Below are 19,713 nucleotides of genomic sequence, written 5' to 3' on the forward strand. Positions count from 1 at the left end.
GACGGCTGAGGGCCTGTTGTTTGCCGATATTATGACTATCGTAGTAAGATCAGACAAACCTACAAAATACATAACAATCACTCTAAAATAATGAACATCTAAATTAATGCAAATAATTTGGAAATGATGATTACTTTGAGAGGACAACAAACACATGAAATCTACATTGATGGCAAGTAACAACAATAATATTTATATGAATTGAAGGGGTTATATTTTTAAGAGTGATTGATTTTTGGGAAAGAAAGTTTTTTTGGCTTTCTACTACTCCATCTTGATACAAAAAACAAGGATGAGGGAATCTTCCAAGGAAAGAAAGGAAGTAATCAATTCGAAAATAAGTAACTCTATACATGAATGTGTAGATCATGCAGACACAAACTGAAAGAAAGTCCTCCTGAAACAGTTACTTTCATATAAACATTGAATTACACGAAAGAAAAAAATTCTTTCGAAATAAATACTTCTATATGAGCACTGAATTATACAGAAGATACTTTTCTCTACTCAGTTTGTATTTCAAACATTCGTTGTGGAATAAAAATCAGATATCATTCACATGAGTTCTACTTTAAATGAATGGTGATAAATTGCACTTACATGGAACACTGTCACCCTCACTGGTATACACCGATGTTTCGCCTTAAGACACTTGCCCTAAGGCTCTTCAGTACCAAGTTGGATAACATTATAGAAAATATACACAGTTCATTCATGAATTACGATTTTAGAATTGATTACTGCCTTCCTTTCCTTGGAAGATTCCCTCATACTTGTTTTTTGTATCAAGATAGAGTAGTAGTAGAAAGCCAAAAACTTTCTTTCCCAAATATTTATATATTCAATAGTCTCAGAAGAATCTAAAAAATTAAACCGATATACCAGCTTATGCTACAAATCCACTGGAGATAATTGAGTCATGCTGAAGATGAAAAAGAGGAATATTCCGAGCAACACCACTTTGAAGATATCTAGGAAAAGAGAAGTTGTAGCTGCAACTGAAAAAATGAATATTCCATAGGGTCTAGTTCAGAATTCATCCCAAAAAAACGTGAAAAAATATTTGTACAATATCATTTTATATTTTTGCTTGTTTGCCAGAAATTGTATGAGTAACTAGACTCAGGAATACAAAATCAAAAAGAACCAGAGTCATTTCGTGAAATATCCTATTCAAGTATCTTTTCCAATGTACGAGTCTCTTTCTCGAGGTGTTTTTGAAGATTTTGCTTTTGACTTCGTAGGCCTCAAATATAGATCCATCAGCTTCAAATCAGCTCCATATCATTCCATAATATTAGGATATATAAAACGATTTGTGTCGTCATAGTGATTCATTGTGGTAGGAGATATCATTATCCAATACTCCACTCAATACCAACGGAAGGGTGGGGATTTCTTTTATTAGTCTGTATCTGGAAGTCAGTCGAAAAGAAGTAGGTGAAACACTGGATATAGCTATGTTGGTTTCAGACAACAACATAACAAAGGTATCATTACTCCTCTCTGAATCGTTTTTGTTCAGTTTTGCAATATTTTCCAAGCATTTACTTCTTATTTATATTGGTTGAAAACATATCTGCCATAAACATAACAGTTGGAAAATCCGTTATTGTGTTTGAGATTGAATGAATAAACTTTATTTTCAGCGATATCTGGTACGATATTTATTTTCTTAAGCTTTGATAAAAATTTACAATCGACAAGTGTGGACATTTCTATATATATAAAGAAAATTGACAAAAGGATATATATTTTGCGGGTATTCCTCTTGACGTATGGACACATATTTTCAGGTGAGTTGGAGATTTGGAATCCTAATTTTGTTGTCATCAGTGTTCACGAGAAAAACAATACGACTAAAAAAGAGCAGGAGAGTTGAAAACTTCATACTGATTTACTTTTTACTTTTCAGATCCAAATAAGTTTCAGATCTGTTCTGATTCACTGAAAAAATGCTGGTTCCTGTAATTTTAGGAGCAGTTCTAGTACTTACCTATATTTACTTCAATCTTTACAGACCACTATGCTATTGGCAAAACCTTGGAGTGAAACAGGACAATCCGTTGACCTTACTGAAAAAACTGCTTCTTACTTTCTATAATGTGATTTTCAAACGTGAAGATCCTCTAGAAGCTGTGATAAATCGCTACGACAAATTTCCAGGTTCACGGTGAGTTCAATTTGTAGTTACCTCTGATTTTTTCTTAATTCTAGAATGTTTCAAACAACAGATTTTCCAGAAAAATATGACGGTTTTTCAGTTACTCGGTAAAATTATCCATTTATATTATTTCCTAATAACCTTCAGGTTATAGTCAGGTTATAGTCACTTCGGTACCAAAATCTTGAACGATTTTGATTTTGGCATGATTCATTTCCATGAAAATATCAATGTATCATATATTCTCTTTCATTGGTTCGTTTTCGTTTGAAAGAGCGTTAATTACGGAGAGGATGTGCAGCTCGTAAACGAAAGCATACTCTGGATGCCTGGGGGACGTATATCCACCTAGGGGTGGAACAGCGCCACTAACGTCTCAGCGAAGAATTCTCTACGAAGCAAGTATCAGCAAACACTACGATAGATATGGTGACCCTATCGAAAAAAAAAATATGCGATCTCACTTTACTTCATTGAAGTAATGAAATAGACTCGACGTGAAAATATGTATCATCTTGACGTGAAGAACCAAAACATGATATACAGTGTCATCCTCAAAGTAAGCACCATATGGGAAGCTTATTTATTAAGGGTTTTTCGACGAAAAGTTATTCTCGATAAAAGTTTGTGCATCCCCTAAAACTAAACATGCACTAACGAAATACAGTAATACACACGTAATATACGAGGAGCCTTCAAATATTTGATTCTAGGACAAGAGTAAAGTACCCTTATTTTGAAAAATTCTGGGAAATGTTATTCGGAAAAGTTGTTGAGCATTGAAAAATACATCTAGATTTGAAGTCATGGCTATCTGAGTGTAGTTTTATTTTTTACCCATTTTTTTTAAATGGGACTACGAAAAAAAATTGCTGAAACGATAAATAGACAGTATCCTATATACAACGGTTTATTTTAAAAGCCTGTGATATCACGAATTACACAACTATAGTGTTAACCACGGTCAACTTTTTGGAGAGTGAAATAGTTTTCAAAGTTTGTGATGCAAAGATATTTTTATTTTTTGTTAACACCGAAAATCACTCAAAATTTTACAGTATTGTAATAAGAACTTAATATTCAATAATATCAAATCAGAAAACATCAAAATAAAATAGGTATTTTGCAGCAAACTCATTGATTATGGAGATTATTTTGGAGAATTATTTTGGACAAGAAAATCTCCAAAAAATCAATGAGTTTGTTCTGAAATACCTATTTTATTTTGATGTTTTCTGATTTGATATTATTGAATATAAAGTTACAATACTGTATAATATTGAGTACAAAATTTCGCCAGCACTTATAATTCTCAAAATTAATTTTCCATTTTGAATTTCTTTTGAACAACCTATCAACTATCAAGGAGGTTACGTATAGCGCCATCTGCCTGCGAATAGATCAAGCAACAATGTCGCTAGTTACGTATAGCGCCATCTGCCCGCGAATAGATCAAGAAATATCAAGGAGGTTACGTAGAGCGCCATCTACCTGCGAATAGATCAAGCAATAATGTCGATAATTCCGTCAATACAGATCCCGAGCTTGAGAGTTACAAACATACATACATACAGATGAAGCTAATATAAAGCGTGTAAAAAACAGCGTTGATGATCCAGAAATTTTTTTTATGTCTTTTAAAATAGGAATCATATCTAGGAATCATATCTAGGAATCATATCTACCAATCTGAATGAGCTTTGGTGTGTTAATTGTCGTTGTTGGTCGTGGTCTGCAGGTTTTTGTACCTAAAGTTTCGTCTTGAACTGAGGTAGGAACAGTCGAAGACGATGAGACAACGGATGAAGTACTCATACAATATACTTATGCGATGTATTTCGTGCAGGGTTGAAATCTTCAGTTGATTGGCCTGAATAGTATAATGCTTTCTGCAGGTAACTCGTCTTCATGTGAATTTCTTCTGCCTTTCGTTTGAAATCATCCGATTGTTTCTGAATAACTATCGTTTTCACACTGTTAATACTGTCTATGAGTTGGTCATTTTGTATTTCTGTGAAACTTAATTGATAAATATACAGTTTTGTGAAGTTGAAAAGGCGAGAATGGTAACATTTCAAACTGCTTTCCTAAGCATGTGCGAGAAAGGCTAATGAATAGATGTACTCGGAACCGTTTTATGATCTCTTTGAAAACCGCATGAAGAAACACCTTCGAAAATGTGGATGATGGAAACTTGATCGTGATGAAGAGAAGCGATGAGGTTCTTTAGCCAATCGCTAAAGAGAGTTTACCAGCTCTTACGGTGTTAACAAAAAATAAAAATAACTTTGCACCAAAAACTTAGAAAATTATTTTACTCTTAAAAAAAATTGACCGTGGTTAACACCACATCAGGATGCTGTCTGTTTATCATTTTAGCAAATTTTTTTCGTAATCCACATTTAAAAAAAAAAAGAAAAAAAAAACTTCACTTAGATAGCCATGGCTTTAAATCTAGATGTATTTTTTAATGTTGAACACAACTTTTCCCAATAACATTTCCTGAGGTACTTTACTCTTGTCTCAAAATCAAATATTTGAAGGCTCCTCGTATATTACGTGTGTTTTACTGTATTTTGTTGGTGCATGTTTAGTTTCAGGGAATGCAAAAACTTTTATCAGGAATAACTTTTTGTCGAAAAACCCTTAACAAATAAAGTTCCCATATGGTGCATACTTTCGGAATGACACTGTATATGTATGGGAGTTCGCATCTCATCATCTCATCATCATCCTTTCTATGTTTATACGTCCCTCGATAACAGAGGGGCCGTGGACTTTTGAATTTGGAGTGTCTTCACAAGAAAATGGTACTGAATGAAGACTATAAAGTCATAAAGGGTTCAAATACTCTTCTCTGCCTCGTTTGCGAAATCACACGCGTGATTACAACTCTGTCACCGAGTTGAATGGGAGCTTAACACGTATATCACTTTACAATACGAGGATAAACCGATACATTGAATATTTTCAACAACAATGAAGAATTTTTGCCTTCAAAGCACCTGAACTTTGATTTCATTTGTTTTGATTAGTTTCCGAGTTTTGCCGTGGACTTCTTTGGCGACAACCTCCAAACGGTTCGATTGCAACTGCGGCAGTCATCTTCATTGGCGTGGTCGAAGTACTCTTCTTGATGTTTCAGTTGATACTCACTGCCCCAGTTGCAGTTGAAACGTTTGAAGATTGTAACCAAAGAAGACAACGTCAATTGAAAGCCGTGAAAGCCTACATTTCTCTATTAATTGATAATACCTCAGGTAGACATATAAAAAACAGAAAATCAAGCATTGAGGAGGATAGTCAACCAGGTATCTATAAAATATCATGTAGATTGTACCCAAAAGTTCACATAGAAAGAACGTCTAGTCATTTCCAAACGACAGTTTCAAAACACAAGGTTAGGACCGAAGAAGACATCTTCCAACAGATATCAAATGTCACACTCTGATGATAATTGTTATTTTTTTGAAATTTTTGCTTTTTGATATGTGTAATTGGTCTATCCTATGAAGGAAAATATTAAAGATGTTCATTTCCTATTGAAAAAAGAAAAAGAAAAGTGATAAAGAATGGAAAATTTGATTAGTTCGGAATAATATTACACTATTAAAATTCACCATGAAACATTGTCAACCACCTTCATACAAACGAACAAAGAAAAGTGAATCTCATAAGGATGTTCAACAAATCTATAACAAAGAAGATACCTACATAAGTTCAATAATTTTTACTGTTTTTTTATTTTCAACAAAACTCTCATCGGTAAGCAGAACTAACCTAGTCAACTTTTTTTTTCAGAATAGCTTACAAAATTTCATTCTACAAATTACATTTGCAGTCAAATTAGGTAGATGAACCAGGAGGAATATTAGAATCACGCTCATTGGTAATTAGAGCACCTCCTGGCTGTACTCGTGAACTTTTTCGGGCAGTTCTTCCTTGAACATTTTTGATTTTGTACTTTCCTAACTCACTCACCCTAGATATAATATGCTCTAGTCTATGCCAGGCCATTTGAAACACCTTCTGAGAAACATAACCTGACCCCTCATGTGGTTGTCCAGTAGATACTTGTGTTAGATAATTTATTTGATCTATGAGTTTATTTTCCACTATACTGAGTGTTTTCAAAAACATTCGAGTATGGTTTACAGCTTGTTAAAGACTTGAGTTCTCTTCACTCAGCTCTACAAAGACTTGTCCAGCACTATGCAAGCAAGTTCCTATAGAATAAGGAACTTGAATGCATACCACTGGAGGTGTCATGAATTGATTTACCAGAAACTTGAAATATAATGAGTCTCCTATATAATGGGTGAAAGAATAGTGATTTCGGTAGACTGTATCTCAATTCGACCTCTGTCAAAAATCTAGAATCATAACAACAAATAGTAGATATTTGAAGATTACTGGTGATCGCCATTCATACATTGAAACTTTGTAATACTTTTGAAAGTAGTCCATATTTGGTTTCATTATGAATTTTTCCCGTTTATTTTTCTCAATACTAAAATATCATGATGAAGCGAGTTCTCGATGGTCTATTTGGAATGAAGACTAAAATAAAAGTAATCTTTCTGGTACGAATAATAGTAATAGTCACCGAATTTTTCAAATATTACCTCAGTTCTATTCCAAAACCAAACCGTTATTTTCAACACCTCGACACGCATTTCAATCACCAACTAATCATCTTCAAGAGAAAGATTAAACTTCAACAGGAAGATCAACTCCAGATTACTGGACTTCTATCTCAATACTTAATCGTTATTTTCAACGTTTCAATCACAAAGTGATCATCTTCAAAAGGAAGATTAATCTTCCTGTTGAAGTTTAATCTTCCTCTTGAAGATGATCACTTGGTGATCGAAACACGTGTCGAGGTGTTAAAAACAACGGTCTGGTGTTGTGATATAACGTCAGTAATATTCATTACTGGTTTCAAACAGCGTGTCACAAGTACTTTATTGAAAAAGCAAATTTTCATCTACATGGTGAACGATAGGGGCAAAATTCAACTCTGCTTTTCTTTCTAACGAACTTTCATTGAATCTGCATTGCACTTCTATATTTCTTTTATAGATATTATGGAATATATGAAATGACCTCGCCAGGTTTGATGGTGAAAGATGCAGACCTTGTTACTCAGATGCTAGTAACAGACTATGTTCACTTCAATGACCACAGGGTTCTCATACACGATGACCTTGACCCGCTCTTCACCAAGTGTATTTTTGCCCTCAAAGGTGAGTTTAGATGAAATGCCTGTAGGTTGTCACTTCCATTTCCCATTTTTTTCCTTGGTTTCCTTCTGGTATATGTAGAGTGAGTGTAGACTCACAGCACTTAGGCCACATGTGAGCCACATGTGACCCATTGTACATCCTCCCGAGGAGTTGTCCTCCTAGGTCATCGTCCATCCTGTCTTTTCCACGAAGGTGAACAGGTCACTAGGAGACATCCCCATAATATTGGCGGGTGTAGGCCAAGACTCGCCGAACACACTCCCTTTGGCAAGCTTGAGGTGTCTCACGATGGCCTCTGCGAAGTTTTGGAAGGTGCAGCGATATGACTTGCGCGGCTTCTTCAACCTTCTTGGAGTTCTCTCCGTGGAGGTGCACAAGTGAGGGAGCTTTCCTGCAGGGGTAGCCGGTTGTCTTTATTCAAGACGGAGCTCTTGGCGCCCGCTGCAGGAAGTGCCCTTGCTGTTGGGTGGTGATCTGCTATGTCCAGCCTCATTCCAAGCGGAAGATCGGGTTGGACAATTCTGTTCAGCCACTGCCTTAGATTGGCTGTCCAGCCTCGGGATTGATTTTTGTTTTTGTTGTTTCTGTTTTTGTGTTTGTTTCATTCATGTGTGTTCCCACGAGTAGCAAAGAAAGACTTGGTAGAGCCCCGCATTACCAGAGGTAGGCAGATTACAATGAGGTTTCGCTAACTTCCCCAACGGGATCGTTCGTGATCGCTATCATCCTGCGGCCATTCAGCTGTCGGCACGATTCCTTACACCTTAGCTTGGGTAGGCTGGTCCTCGGTGGCATGTTTTGCAAAGGCTCTTGGAGAGTTTTTGTTCCCCTCCCCCTACTTATTTCTGCCACTGACCAGGAGTCCGGCGACTCCGTCCGCAAGGCCACATTGGCTTCCCGGACAGGGCCTCCATTCCCCCAGCCGTTCCCCTATCCGCCACCTGAGGACGCGCCCGATAAGTAGCCCAACCCACGGGCCTTGATTTCCTTTTCAAAATCCTCATCTCTCTCCCTATTTTCCGTACAATGGGCTTGTTTCATGCTATGGAAAATGATACTGATTTGCTTATAGACTGATCGAGTTAGGTGTATATCATACTTATGAAGCCTAATCGGTCTCATGATCGCTTTATATTTGCAGAAAAAAGAACAATTCGAAAAGCAAGAATTTAAATTGGCCGCGTGTCTGTTGACAAATAAAATTGATCGTGTCTATAGCGGAGTTGCCAAGTGTATTGGTTTTCAATATCTGGATGACTGAATGACAATATGGCTAATATACCAGTAACGTTGAATTTCTTATTTTTTAGTGGGTGGCATGAATGCATAATTGATTTATTTAATTAGGGTTCATGAGCATTCGAAAACTATTTGAAATTACAGCTCGTTTAATTCTATTCAGAATTATATTTAGATATAACTTGTACTATATCAGTTATCAAGGCAAATATTATTGTCCATTTTTATGCCTAATTCGTGGACTCGAGCGATCTTATCATTGTATATTGATTTGTTTGCTGGCTTTATTCTTGAAAAAAATTAATGAATATTTACAAAATATTTTAATTGATCGTTCATTTTCTCAAGAAAATGGAATACCCATATTACAAATTATTGGTTTATTCGGCATTGAAAATGTATGTCATATCGGATCCATTCTGCTTGTTTTTGCAACATTGAGTTTCAACTTTTTCTTAGCTGACAGCTCGCGTAGGAACAATTCGTTTGTTCATCGAGTTTAGTTTGTGTATGTTTTGAACGTCTTTTAGTATTCTTGTGCTGATTTTAATTGTGCGACAAGGCACAAGAAAACAGAAAGCGCATTGGTTTATAAGTGAGTTATTTCATATAATGAGTTTAGGTTTCCTAAGGATAAAATGATGAGAAAAAAATGGGTGAAAGTATTGAAAAGAAGGAACTACAATCCTTCTACTCTTCCAAGACTTTATAGTGTATAAAAAGTGACTATAAATGAAAGGGGAACGAAAATATTGAATTCGATGACAGAGTTTTTTATTCCAACTTCCAAGTATTCTCCACAGAAAGTATTATCTGGAGTTGATCCTGTTACTGAAAGTATGGAACGAAATAAATTGAATTTTATCATATGATTAATGGTATTATTACCTCAGAAGCTTTTGTTGGATCAGTTCGAGTACAATCAATTCTGTCTATACTTGAGCTCATTCAACCTTCCTCTCAAGTTTTGAAAGATTCAACAGATTAACCAACGCAACGCTCAAATTTAATAGCTATATAAGAAAGATGTATGTATGTGGGAATCGTTTTTTTTTTTATAATAAATTGCAGTTGTACAGATTGAGGATTGTAGAAGAAATTTAATATTTGAAATGATTCTTCAATCCAGTTTTGATTTTCATAACTGTATATTATTATATAACGCATAAAATCATAGTTAAATTTTGTGATCTATCGACTTTGTGTACTGATTTTAGATATAGAACTTATTTCCATAGTTTATCGTGTCCATTTTATTTCATGTGGAGAATGGAGAATGGAAACGTTAACGGGTTCATATACATTTCCATAATTAAATTGATAATTATAGGCTCCGTAAATTTTACGATTTGGCAGTGTTGATTATTTCTATTGTTCCTATTGATCAATCGAACAAGAAGCGGGAATAGGGGCGTGACGTCACCACCCTACCACATTCGATTTTTAATAATTAATTACGGGAAAACTACGGTACTTAGAGAGATGAAACAAAGTGCACTGTTTTCCAATTTAAAATTCCTATCAAGTGAACTATAAACCAAAAATCATGAAACAAGCCCATTGATTCCAACTCTCTTCTACTTGATTTCGACACATCTCATTTATAGGAGAAGAATGGCAAAAGGTAAGAAAAACGGTCACCCCATCATACACAAGTAGTAAAATGAAGGGCCTCTTCAGTACAATGAACGAGTATTCTGAGAGATTGGCAAAACATTTCCTCAGTAGAAAAGAAGATGTCCTTAGGATCGAGATGCGTGATACTACTACACGATTTTGTAATGACTCTTCCGCCAAGATGTCCTTCGGAATCAACGTCGATTCCTTTGCAGAACCAAACAACGAATTTTGGCAGATGTGTCACAAGGCTGTTGATACTATTAGTAAGCCGAAGGTGCTGAGCTTTAATGTCTATTTGTTAGCACCGAAACTAGTGAAGGTAAGTTGATGTTGATGTACGTAGTAGTCGTCTTTCCAGACTTGAAGAGAACTATCGATAGAAACGTATTGTTAACAAAAATATAATCTTGTAGAATGAGAGAAGATGCTTATTATTTGTATGAAACATACTATGGATCTTCATCAAGTAACGGCCGAATCAATCAGAAATATAATTATTAATATAGTAATGAAGTGAATTGTGTCAAATATCACATTAGTATATTCAGAAGATTTGTAATTTTTCAGTTTCTTAAAATGAAAATAGTGGATTGGGATGCGGATTCTTTCTTCAGGCAAATCATAAGTGACACCATGAAGATCAGAGAAAAGGAAAGAGAAAATGGAATTCTGGGAGCTGATCTCATACACTTGCTACTAGAAGGAAGAAAACGAGCAAAAATGAACAAGGACAAAGAAACAAACGTGAAATCAACATATAAAAGTGAGTCATAACTTCAAAATAGGTAGATTGTGATAGAAACTTGTTCTGGAAATCAACGAACTTCATTAAACATTGTTAAAACTTCCCTCTAGTTCATAACATATTCCATGATAATTTCAAGTGCTTCCAGATTGATTTCCATCTATAGTTACTCAATTGATAAATATTACTTTTTATTTTTTCAAATTTCAGTTTCTATCTTGCTCCGTAGACCAGTGGTTATTTACAAGGTCGGCAAGTTTTTGAGTCTGATGTTTCGGGCGTTCAGGGCGAAAGTCTAATTTCCGCCCTAAATTGAAATTGCAGAAACTTTCAACAGCCATTTTGTTAATATTGGTGGAAAACTGGTTATTCACGTAAATGACCGAAAAAACAGTTTTCATACAAAAAAGTCAATCAATTTTTTTAGGGATTTGAAAACCTCATTTCAGAACTGAAAGATGAAAAACTTAAGCTCTGACAAAATAACCCTGAACTATTATATAGTTTCATAATCAATATTGCTATGAAAAGTGGCGAAATACCTATTTCAAAATTAATCTGCTAGATAAATCAGGAAAAAATTATAACTACCGATATCGTTAATATCGAACAAATCCAAAATTGAAAAAAATATATTGGGAAGAGGTTGATCGAATATTTGGAAAAAAAATAACTGAATTTTTCTGAATAAATTTGAAATCTAGGCCAATTTGTCAGGACAACACGATATAACAAAATCTGAAATTTAACAATAATAATAATAATAATAATAATAATAATTTTGGAAATAATTCCAAAACGTATTCCTTGATTTGATAAAAACCTTTGATGCCATCAACTCTCACTGAAAAAACTGAGCAAAATAGGTATGACGTGAAATGTGGTGAAACTTTTTGCAAGTTATCTGACCAATCGTCAACAGCATATCCAAATGGAAAACAGCATGAGCACTGTCAGAACTGTGGTATGCCTCAAGTAACGGTCTTGGAGCCCATATTATTCATTATATAGCCTAATGATTCACTGGAATCCTGAATTTCAACAGACTTGACATCATTTTCTAATTCTAGAGCTTGAAAGATTCTCTAACTCTATGTTTCTCGAGGATCCGGTCCGTCACTCTGCTTATGTTGGGCAAAAAAGTTCTCCAGTCTGTTCAGATATCAATATGTGGTGTTTTTGGTTAGATTATGGGGCTAGGTTGATGCATTTTTCAAATGAAATATTCAATTCTTCAGCACTTCCAGTTTGCAGATATATCTTGCCTTCTTTTCCAGACACTTAACAGCGCTTTAAAGCGCCAGTTTTATGGCGGATGGTGGTTGTCTGTATAGATCGGCTCTCTGTACACATTATGCCTCAGTCGTTCTCCCAAATTTCCACTAATATATCCAGGAAAGCAATAACGAACTGAATTTTTGGGTTTCAGGAATTCAGATATTCTACAAATTTTGTCAGTTGTTATTTTCTTGATACCAAACCATAAGTATTGAACTCACCTGAAGAAGTTATTCTATAGTCAAACACGTGTGGCGGCTATGTTAAAACTGTTAGGTAAAAATCTCAAAATGAGGTGTTATTTGAATACATCAACATTGCATAGCCAACAGGAGGTTCAATCCAGTGAATATTCTAGAGCTCATCATTCAAATAATTCCTTGTAGAAATTGTCAACTACTGGCTTTGGTTTACTTCCCAACGCCATTCCTTGTCTCAACTCTTAGCTAAATAGCATAAGACTAGATGATAAAGAATTATTTCATCAACTCATACTTCGTCATTCTCATTATATTGGTGAATTTTCAGATTACAATGCGGATTGGTCTAACATGGACATCATAGCACAAGCATTCTTTTTCCATTTTGCATCTTGTGCTCCTGCTCCAACATTATTGAGCTTCATGGGCTACGAGTTGGCAGTGAACCCCGATGTACAAGAAAAGGTTAGAGAAGAAATTCGAGAAACTGATGAAATATGTGGAGGAAAATTGACCTATGAAGTATTGAATAGAATGAAATATATAGATATGGTAGTTCAAGGTATGTTCTTTACAGTAGAAGTGGTGTTTCAAATACAATTTTCGTTCAACTAAGAGGTCATCAGCTGATATTACCACAGTTTGCTTTACGGGCAAACCAAGAAGCAAGACCGAAACAAGCATTTTCCCTAAACACCAGTACTGCAATACTCTACCCGACGCGTATTTCAACAGAAAATAAAGTGAACCTATTGGTTTAGTTGTATTTTGTTTAGTTGGATTTAGTTCTGGTGTTTCGTGAAAGTAATCGTTTCGGATTTATTCTACGCCAGAGGATTGAGTTTTACCTTTCATTGACTGCCGTGTTAATTGAAAAAGGCGTAACTACATTTTTCCAACAAAGATAGGGGTATATACAGAAACAGCTCTCAATATTAGTGATGAAAGACGTAACCAACATTGTTAGTATGAAAAGATATATCTCCCCACCAAACGGTAGATACGTCTTACTGTTCTAATATTGTGACGTAACGTAATACACTGTCTGCCGACACTCCATGTCTTTGCAGATGATGATTCAGTGACCTGTAAGTAGTTCATCGTAGTTCATCCCTACTACAGTCCAACAACTGTTTGGTATCAAGCTTCAAAGGGAGAATAAACGCCTTGGAGTAAGCTAATCCTGAAAGATTCTGCCAGAAGTCCACCTATCTTCTTGCCATCCTTGCCATCTTTGTTTGGCAAAGCCTAAAGCGTTCAACAGTAGTCTGCCATCATGCGCTCCATGTTCCCTGGTATCATTTTTTCATCTTCTTAATGTCTTGGTGGAATCGTTCACCTTGCTCTTCAGTCACATCTCCTAAATTTTCTGGAAAGTAGTTGAGGTGGAAATGAAGAAAATGTACTTTTTGAACTCATTAGGCAACCTAAGGCTTGAAATACTTTCAACATTCTTTTGACGATTTGTTTGTAGGTAGTTAGGTAGTTGAAAGGCACGACAGGAGTAAAGGTAATCGCATTGCCGACTCTTTAGCCAAGGAAGCGGCTAGAATTTTAGGACCCAGTGGCACCCACGGCCTGATGACTTCGACAATTGCGGAACTAGTCAAATGTTACACCCATGCTCAATCTTTAAAGAGATGGGATGAAATCAAAGGATGTAACCTTGTCAGGATCACCTTGGGCGACCCTGGGAAGCTGGCGCCGAAGAAATATCTGGCGATGACTAGGAAAAATCTACGCTCAACAGTAGGTTTTCTGACTGGCCATTGTTAACTAAAGAAACACCTCCATAATATGAGGCTAGTGGACACACCTCTATGCAGGATGTGTGAACAGGAAGATAAGACTGTCCTGTGCGAGTGCCCGGAGTTATCGTCAATAAGAGAGTGTGTTTTCGGCGAGTCTTGGCCTACATCTGCCGATATAAAGGAGATGTCTCCCAGCGACCTGTCCACCTTCCTGGAAAGGACAGGATGGTCGATGTCCTAGGACCCTAAGAGGACAACTCCTCGGGGAAATGTACAATGGGTTACATGTGGCCTAAGTGCGTGGCCTTACACTCACCCTCCCTACTCTACAGATACAGACAGGTAGTTAGGATCTTTTCAATTGCCTAAAAATTTCTCTATGACCTCCTTCGAAGCAATCCACCCTTCTCGTTGAGGATCGTCATGGTTGTGATGATTTGTGGATTAGCCATAAACCGTCCAAAGAAAACACTTTTCTTCACTTTACCTCTGAGAGGCCTGGAAATTTTGATATCAAGTATATGAAGCAACTTTCATCTCTTGGAAGTGACTTTATAAATTGCTTCATCAATCCAAGCTTTATGTGAAGCAAGCTTTATATGAAGAGACACCTAATGTTTTATGCAGAATGTTCTTTTTGCCAACGTTGAGCTCCTTTGGATGCCAACGTACCTATCCATTCATGACTTCAAATTAGCCTAAAAACCCCTTTTTTATAATATTATTTTGCGTTTTGCAAAATAACCTGATGTTCTATGTTTTTTTGAGTATTTTATTAGTTTTTAGAACACCAAAATACATAGACATTAGTTGAAAACATCCAGACGGCTTTTTCGTTGGTCTAATTCTCAATATATTTCGAAGGCTTTGATAGAACCATACCTAATTAATAGTGGTTTTCCAGAATCTATGCGAAAATGGCCTTCCGTCATCGAGGTCGACAGAATTTGTTCAAAGGACTATGTGATCCAACCCGTTCTACCAGAAGAAAAACCAGTTTTAGTGAAAAGAGGTTCCAGAGTGATTGTTCCGATTTACAGTCTTCACCATGACCCACAGTTCTTCCCAGAACCAGAACGCTTCATTCCCGAAAGATTCAGCGATGAGAATAAACACAAAATAAAACCGAATACTTTCACTCCATTTGGTTTTGGATCAAGAACTTGTATGGGATCGAAGTATTCTATCCTGCAAGCAAAGCTTATGTACTACCATATTCTGTCTCATTTTGAAATAGTACCTGTGGAAAAAACGAAAGTGCCTCTGGAGGTCGCCAAAATTCCTAGATTGAATGCTGAAGGGGGATTGTGGGTAGGACTGAAACGTTTAGACTGTTGACTTGAGTAAAGTTGTAATTTCTGTGAACCCACTTGTATTTACGTATGTACGAGTATTTAGCAAAGTATAATACGTTCAATGGATTCATTTACGACAAATCTATAGTGAGGAATTACCCAAATAGTCATTTTCAAATAAAAAAGTGAGAATCAATGTGATAAATTGAATGTGAACCGTTGTATTTATTGTAAACATGTTTTTTTAGTTTTTCGTCTCGATACAGTTGTTCAACAAAGCTGCATTTACATTTTTCTTGGATAATGATAATAATAATAATAAAGCTATGTTTATTTTCTCATACACTGATATAAATTACATGAATTGCTATCGAAAATAAACAAGATAATCACAGAAACCATAGAAATCTATAGCTTGTTCGTGATGAGACTATTATTTTGTGAATTAAGTTTATAAATACTTTTACATTACAATAACATTTCATTGAAAAATAATGAGTGAACAATCAATTAATAAATGAACCTAATAACAGAAACAGTAGTTACAGACAGAGTACATAGTTATTTTCATCTACTCAATAATTCCTTAGGTCAAATTACTGTTTGGAATAGTTTGATTAATGAAGTCAGAAAAAAAGTTCTTTCGGTATTAAGAATAAATTTCTTCACTTCTCTTTTGAACATAGAAGAACTGTTGATATTTTTTATTTCTCCTGGTAATATTTGGTATAAGCGTGGTCCAAGATATGTTGCGTTTCTTTGTCCTATAGTTTTGTCACATCGTGGTGCATTTAAAGAGTTTTCTTTTTTCCTAGTATTGATTGGTTCTATTTTGATGTTTCCTTTTTTAACATTATTCAGTATTCTCATATAAAAAAAATTGGCGAATTTTTTTTCAGTTGAATATAATTTTCAGTATCCATTTCTGTATGACATTTAGATTCCTAAGTATCCTCTATCGGGTAATGAACTGCAATATGATGTGAAGGGTAAATATTTGGTATTTTCGAAATTGATAGTGAGTTAATTGTGACAGAACCATTTTTTCGATCTCAATAAAGAGGTTCTCAGTTCATTAAGTTAAGAAACTAACTTATTCAGAAAACACTTTTTCGTGAGATTTTCATGCCCGAAAAAGCCATTATATGACGAAACACGTGTTGCGTTTTCGTAAAAATGTTTACTGAAAATCTCACAAAGTGTTTTTTGAATACGTTAGTTACGTATAATCATCAAGTATCTGCCAGTTGAGAAAATAAATTTGAGAAGGCGTGACTAACTACGTCATTAATTTTATAAATATTTTTCAAAAACAAACTGTATAAGCTATAATTCGACACTATCTTGCAGAACGTTTGTCGAATTACTGGTAGTTCACTGTGTTAATAATGAAAAAGGGTAATTTTTCATAAATTCAAGGAGCTGAATGTATATTTGAAGCTGTCGATTATATTTTCGATTTATCAATATACCACGATAAAATCAGAGCATTCAAGAATTTGAATGATCTGAGTTATAGGTACTGTTCAAAAATTGAATTTTTTGGTTTTTCATCTGATTCTGTTAAATTCATACGAGACTTCCTAACGAATCGCACACAAAGGGTAGTGATGGACAAAGATAGATCTGAAACATTGAATGTTGCATTCAGTATTCATATATCGGATTTCCATGAATACATCAGAATAGTCAAACCCACCATTAAGCAGACGACAGACAAATATACTCCACTTTCAAGTCGACTTCCATAACCCACTCAGAAGATCAAGATCTTCAGTCATTGTTGGACATATCTACGGATCACAGTCTGAAGCTCAATGGAAAAATTCTCCTTTCATGAATCTGGGTCTTACGTCGTCCAGAAATTCAGCCATTGAAAAATTGAAAATGACTACCTCCCTCAGGTCAAGGACTGCCGGATCTAGGTTTGTATCTAACAGTGAGCTGAGCTTTTTGGGACATGTCAGCAACTTATGTAAGGTATTATATAATACTCTCCGACAATTGTACCCAAATCGTGACCTTCTTTCCACAAAGATGAAGCCGACATCAGTGGCTTCATCTCCTTCACAGTTACCCACAAAACTCTCCTGGCACGGAAACCAGCTTATCTTTGTGAGACATTGAAATTGTTTTTAAGCATACCCAACGCTCCGACGCGACTTGAAAATGTCTTAGAAATCCCAAAGCATCGTAGTTTCATTCATTCTCGCATCTTTGGATCATTTTCAAATACATTATTGATTGTAAACTTGAATAGTTTTAGAGTTCCAAAACTTTATCAAAACTGAATGAGAATATACCTATGGAGACATACAATAATCTTATCTTGACCTATTATCTTCAGCAATCAATATAATTTAGTACTTGATGGTACAGACATGTAGTTAATAATGAATGCTGATGAAGTAGTAGACTTTCAGAATTTCAAAGAACTTTTAATGTAACATCGAGGAAATCGACAGCTCTAGTGAGCTGAATTTGAAGATGATTATCATATGTTTCAACTGTAACAAACATATCGTATTGTTGATCTACCGGCGATGTCTTATTTTTGAATCTGTCATAAGCAAGAAAAAGTGAATTTACTACAACTATCTATTTACTTGAAGCTACTGCTGGTGAATGTAGCGCCTCAACTATTGGAGAAACACTGTATCCCACAAAAAGTTTTTACTTCTACTGATATGGCTGTCGAAATAAATGAAGAAACAATGCAAATTTACTTTTTGAACTTCCCAGAAGCTACCAAGGCCACTTTGTTGTATTGATGTTTTGAATTGTATGGTTCCTTGGTCTTTTAAATTTCAAAATCATACTGGTTTTTCAAGCGTACCTTATTATTGATCACGAAACGACCTGAAACTGTCAAGAATGTGATGTTTTTCGACTGAGTAAAAACTTCGAAACCCTTCAATACAACTACAGTAATAATTTCACTTTTCTGAAGAACACAATTCAATACATTCTTTTTTAATCTTCGAATCTAAAAAAATTCAACTGCAGGATTTCTTCAACATAAAAATCGGGGTATATGAATGGGTAAGTGAGTACTGAATTGAAATCAAGTAGAAAATGGATCATAGGCATCTAGATGCCTATCTAATCTTAGTGAACTAAAGTCTATGGAATTGATTTTTTCCAAAACATGATAGGCGACTGCTGATTTTTCTGGTCTTCTGTATTAACGGTGTGCTAAGTGTTCCTTATATTTTATTTTGATATGTCGAATACAGCGATTGCCTTGTTTGAATATCACAGGGAGCCATGAGAACAACACCAACCGTGGCAATGGAATTAATTAATGGTCTCACCCATCTGTACCTGCATGTTAAGAAGGTTGCGTTAATGGGCATGTTACGATTGCGCACACCTGGTGTAAACCTTGAAGTAAGAATGGGTCAACTGAGGCTAAGCCTATAGCGAGAAGCGCTTACTGCGCAACCTCTACTGCAGGCAGCCAGTGGTGCTGTTGAACCCAGATTCGTGTTTAATAGACGCTACAAAATACAAATAATACTGAACACAGAGTCAGATGCTACAAATGCTATACGCATATATACAGACGGCTCAAAAACCAAAGAAGGCTCAGGATGTGGAGTTTACTCCAGATTATTAAGCCTAAAGATTAAGTGGGAAATGGGAAAAAATACCAGCGTGGTATCGCTGGTATCTCAATCGTCACAAAAGAAATAACCAGGAAAGGAATTTCTGGCAAAAAGATAACAATTTGCACTGACAGTAGACAAGCCCTATTAGCATTGAACAGACAACGTGTTACCTCAGGGCTAGTACTAGGGTACCATAAAGATTCAACCAAAGCCTCAGTAGATAATAAGATTATCCTGAGGTGGGTTAAAGGGCATGCCAGGAGTAAAGGTAATCGCATTGCTACACTTGAGCCAAGTTAGCGGCTGGACTAAGGATTTTACGACCCAGTGACACCTACGGCCTGATGACTTGGACAATTGCGGAACTAGGCAAACATCACACCCATGCTCAATCCCTGAAAAGATGAGATGGTATCAAAAGATGCAGTCTTGAAACGATCGCCCTGGGCGACCCTGGGAAGCTGGTGCCAAAGAAATATCTGGCGATGACCAGGAAAAACTTACGCTTATCAGTAGGATTTTTGACTGGCCACTGTCAACTAAGGAAACATCTTCATATTA

At 35.7% G+C, this 19,713-nt stretch overlaps 1 protein-coding gene and 1 long non-coding RNA gene across 2 annotated transcripts; one reads left to right on the plus strand and one right to left on the minus strand.

Moving 5' to 3' along the window:
* The first annotated feature begins 1,649 nt into the window (after positions 1 to 1,649).
* LOC111511395 (cytochrome P450 9e2) lies at positions 1,650 to 15,819 on the plus strand. The gene is made up of 7 exons (XM_074183027.1): positions 1,650 to 1,796; positions 1,916 to 2,173; positions 7,250 to 7,413; positions 10,260 to 10,591; positions 10,840 to 11,035; positions 12,824 to 13,057; positions 15,151 to 15,819. The coding sequence occupies exons 2-7, from the start codon at positions 1,956 to 1,958 to the stop codon at positions 15,582 to 15,584; spliced, it is 1,578 nt and encodes a 525-aa protein (XP_074039128.1). The 5' UTR covers positions 1,650 to 1,796; positions 1,916 to 1,955; the 3' UTR covers positions 15,585 to 15,819.
* On the minus strand, positions 1,922 to 2,299 carry LOC141485724 (uncharacterized). The gene is made up of 2 exons (XR_012467384.1): positions 2,269 to 2,299; positions 1,922 to 2,206 (listed from the first exon to the last, which is right to left on the minus strand). It is a non-coding gene; the product is annotated as an uncharacterized lncRNA (long non-coding RNA).
* Positions 15,820 to 19,713: the final 3,894 nt, after the last annotated feature.

This window comes from Leptinotarsa decemlineata, unplaced genomic scaffold (genome assembly GCF_025532065.1).
Source record: "Leptinotarsa decemlineata unplaced genomic scaffold, Ldec_3_MD MMD2_tig00026330_RagTag_RagTag, whole genome shotgun sequence".
NCBI classification, from domain to species: Eukaryota; Metazoa; Arthropoda; class Insecta; order Coleoptera; family Chrysomelidae; genus Leptinotarsa; species Leptinotarsa decemlineata.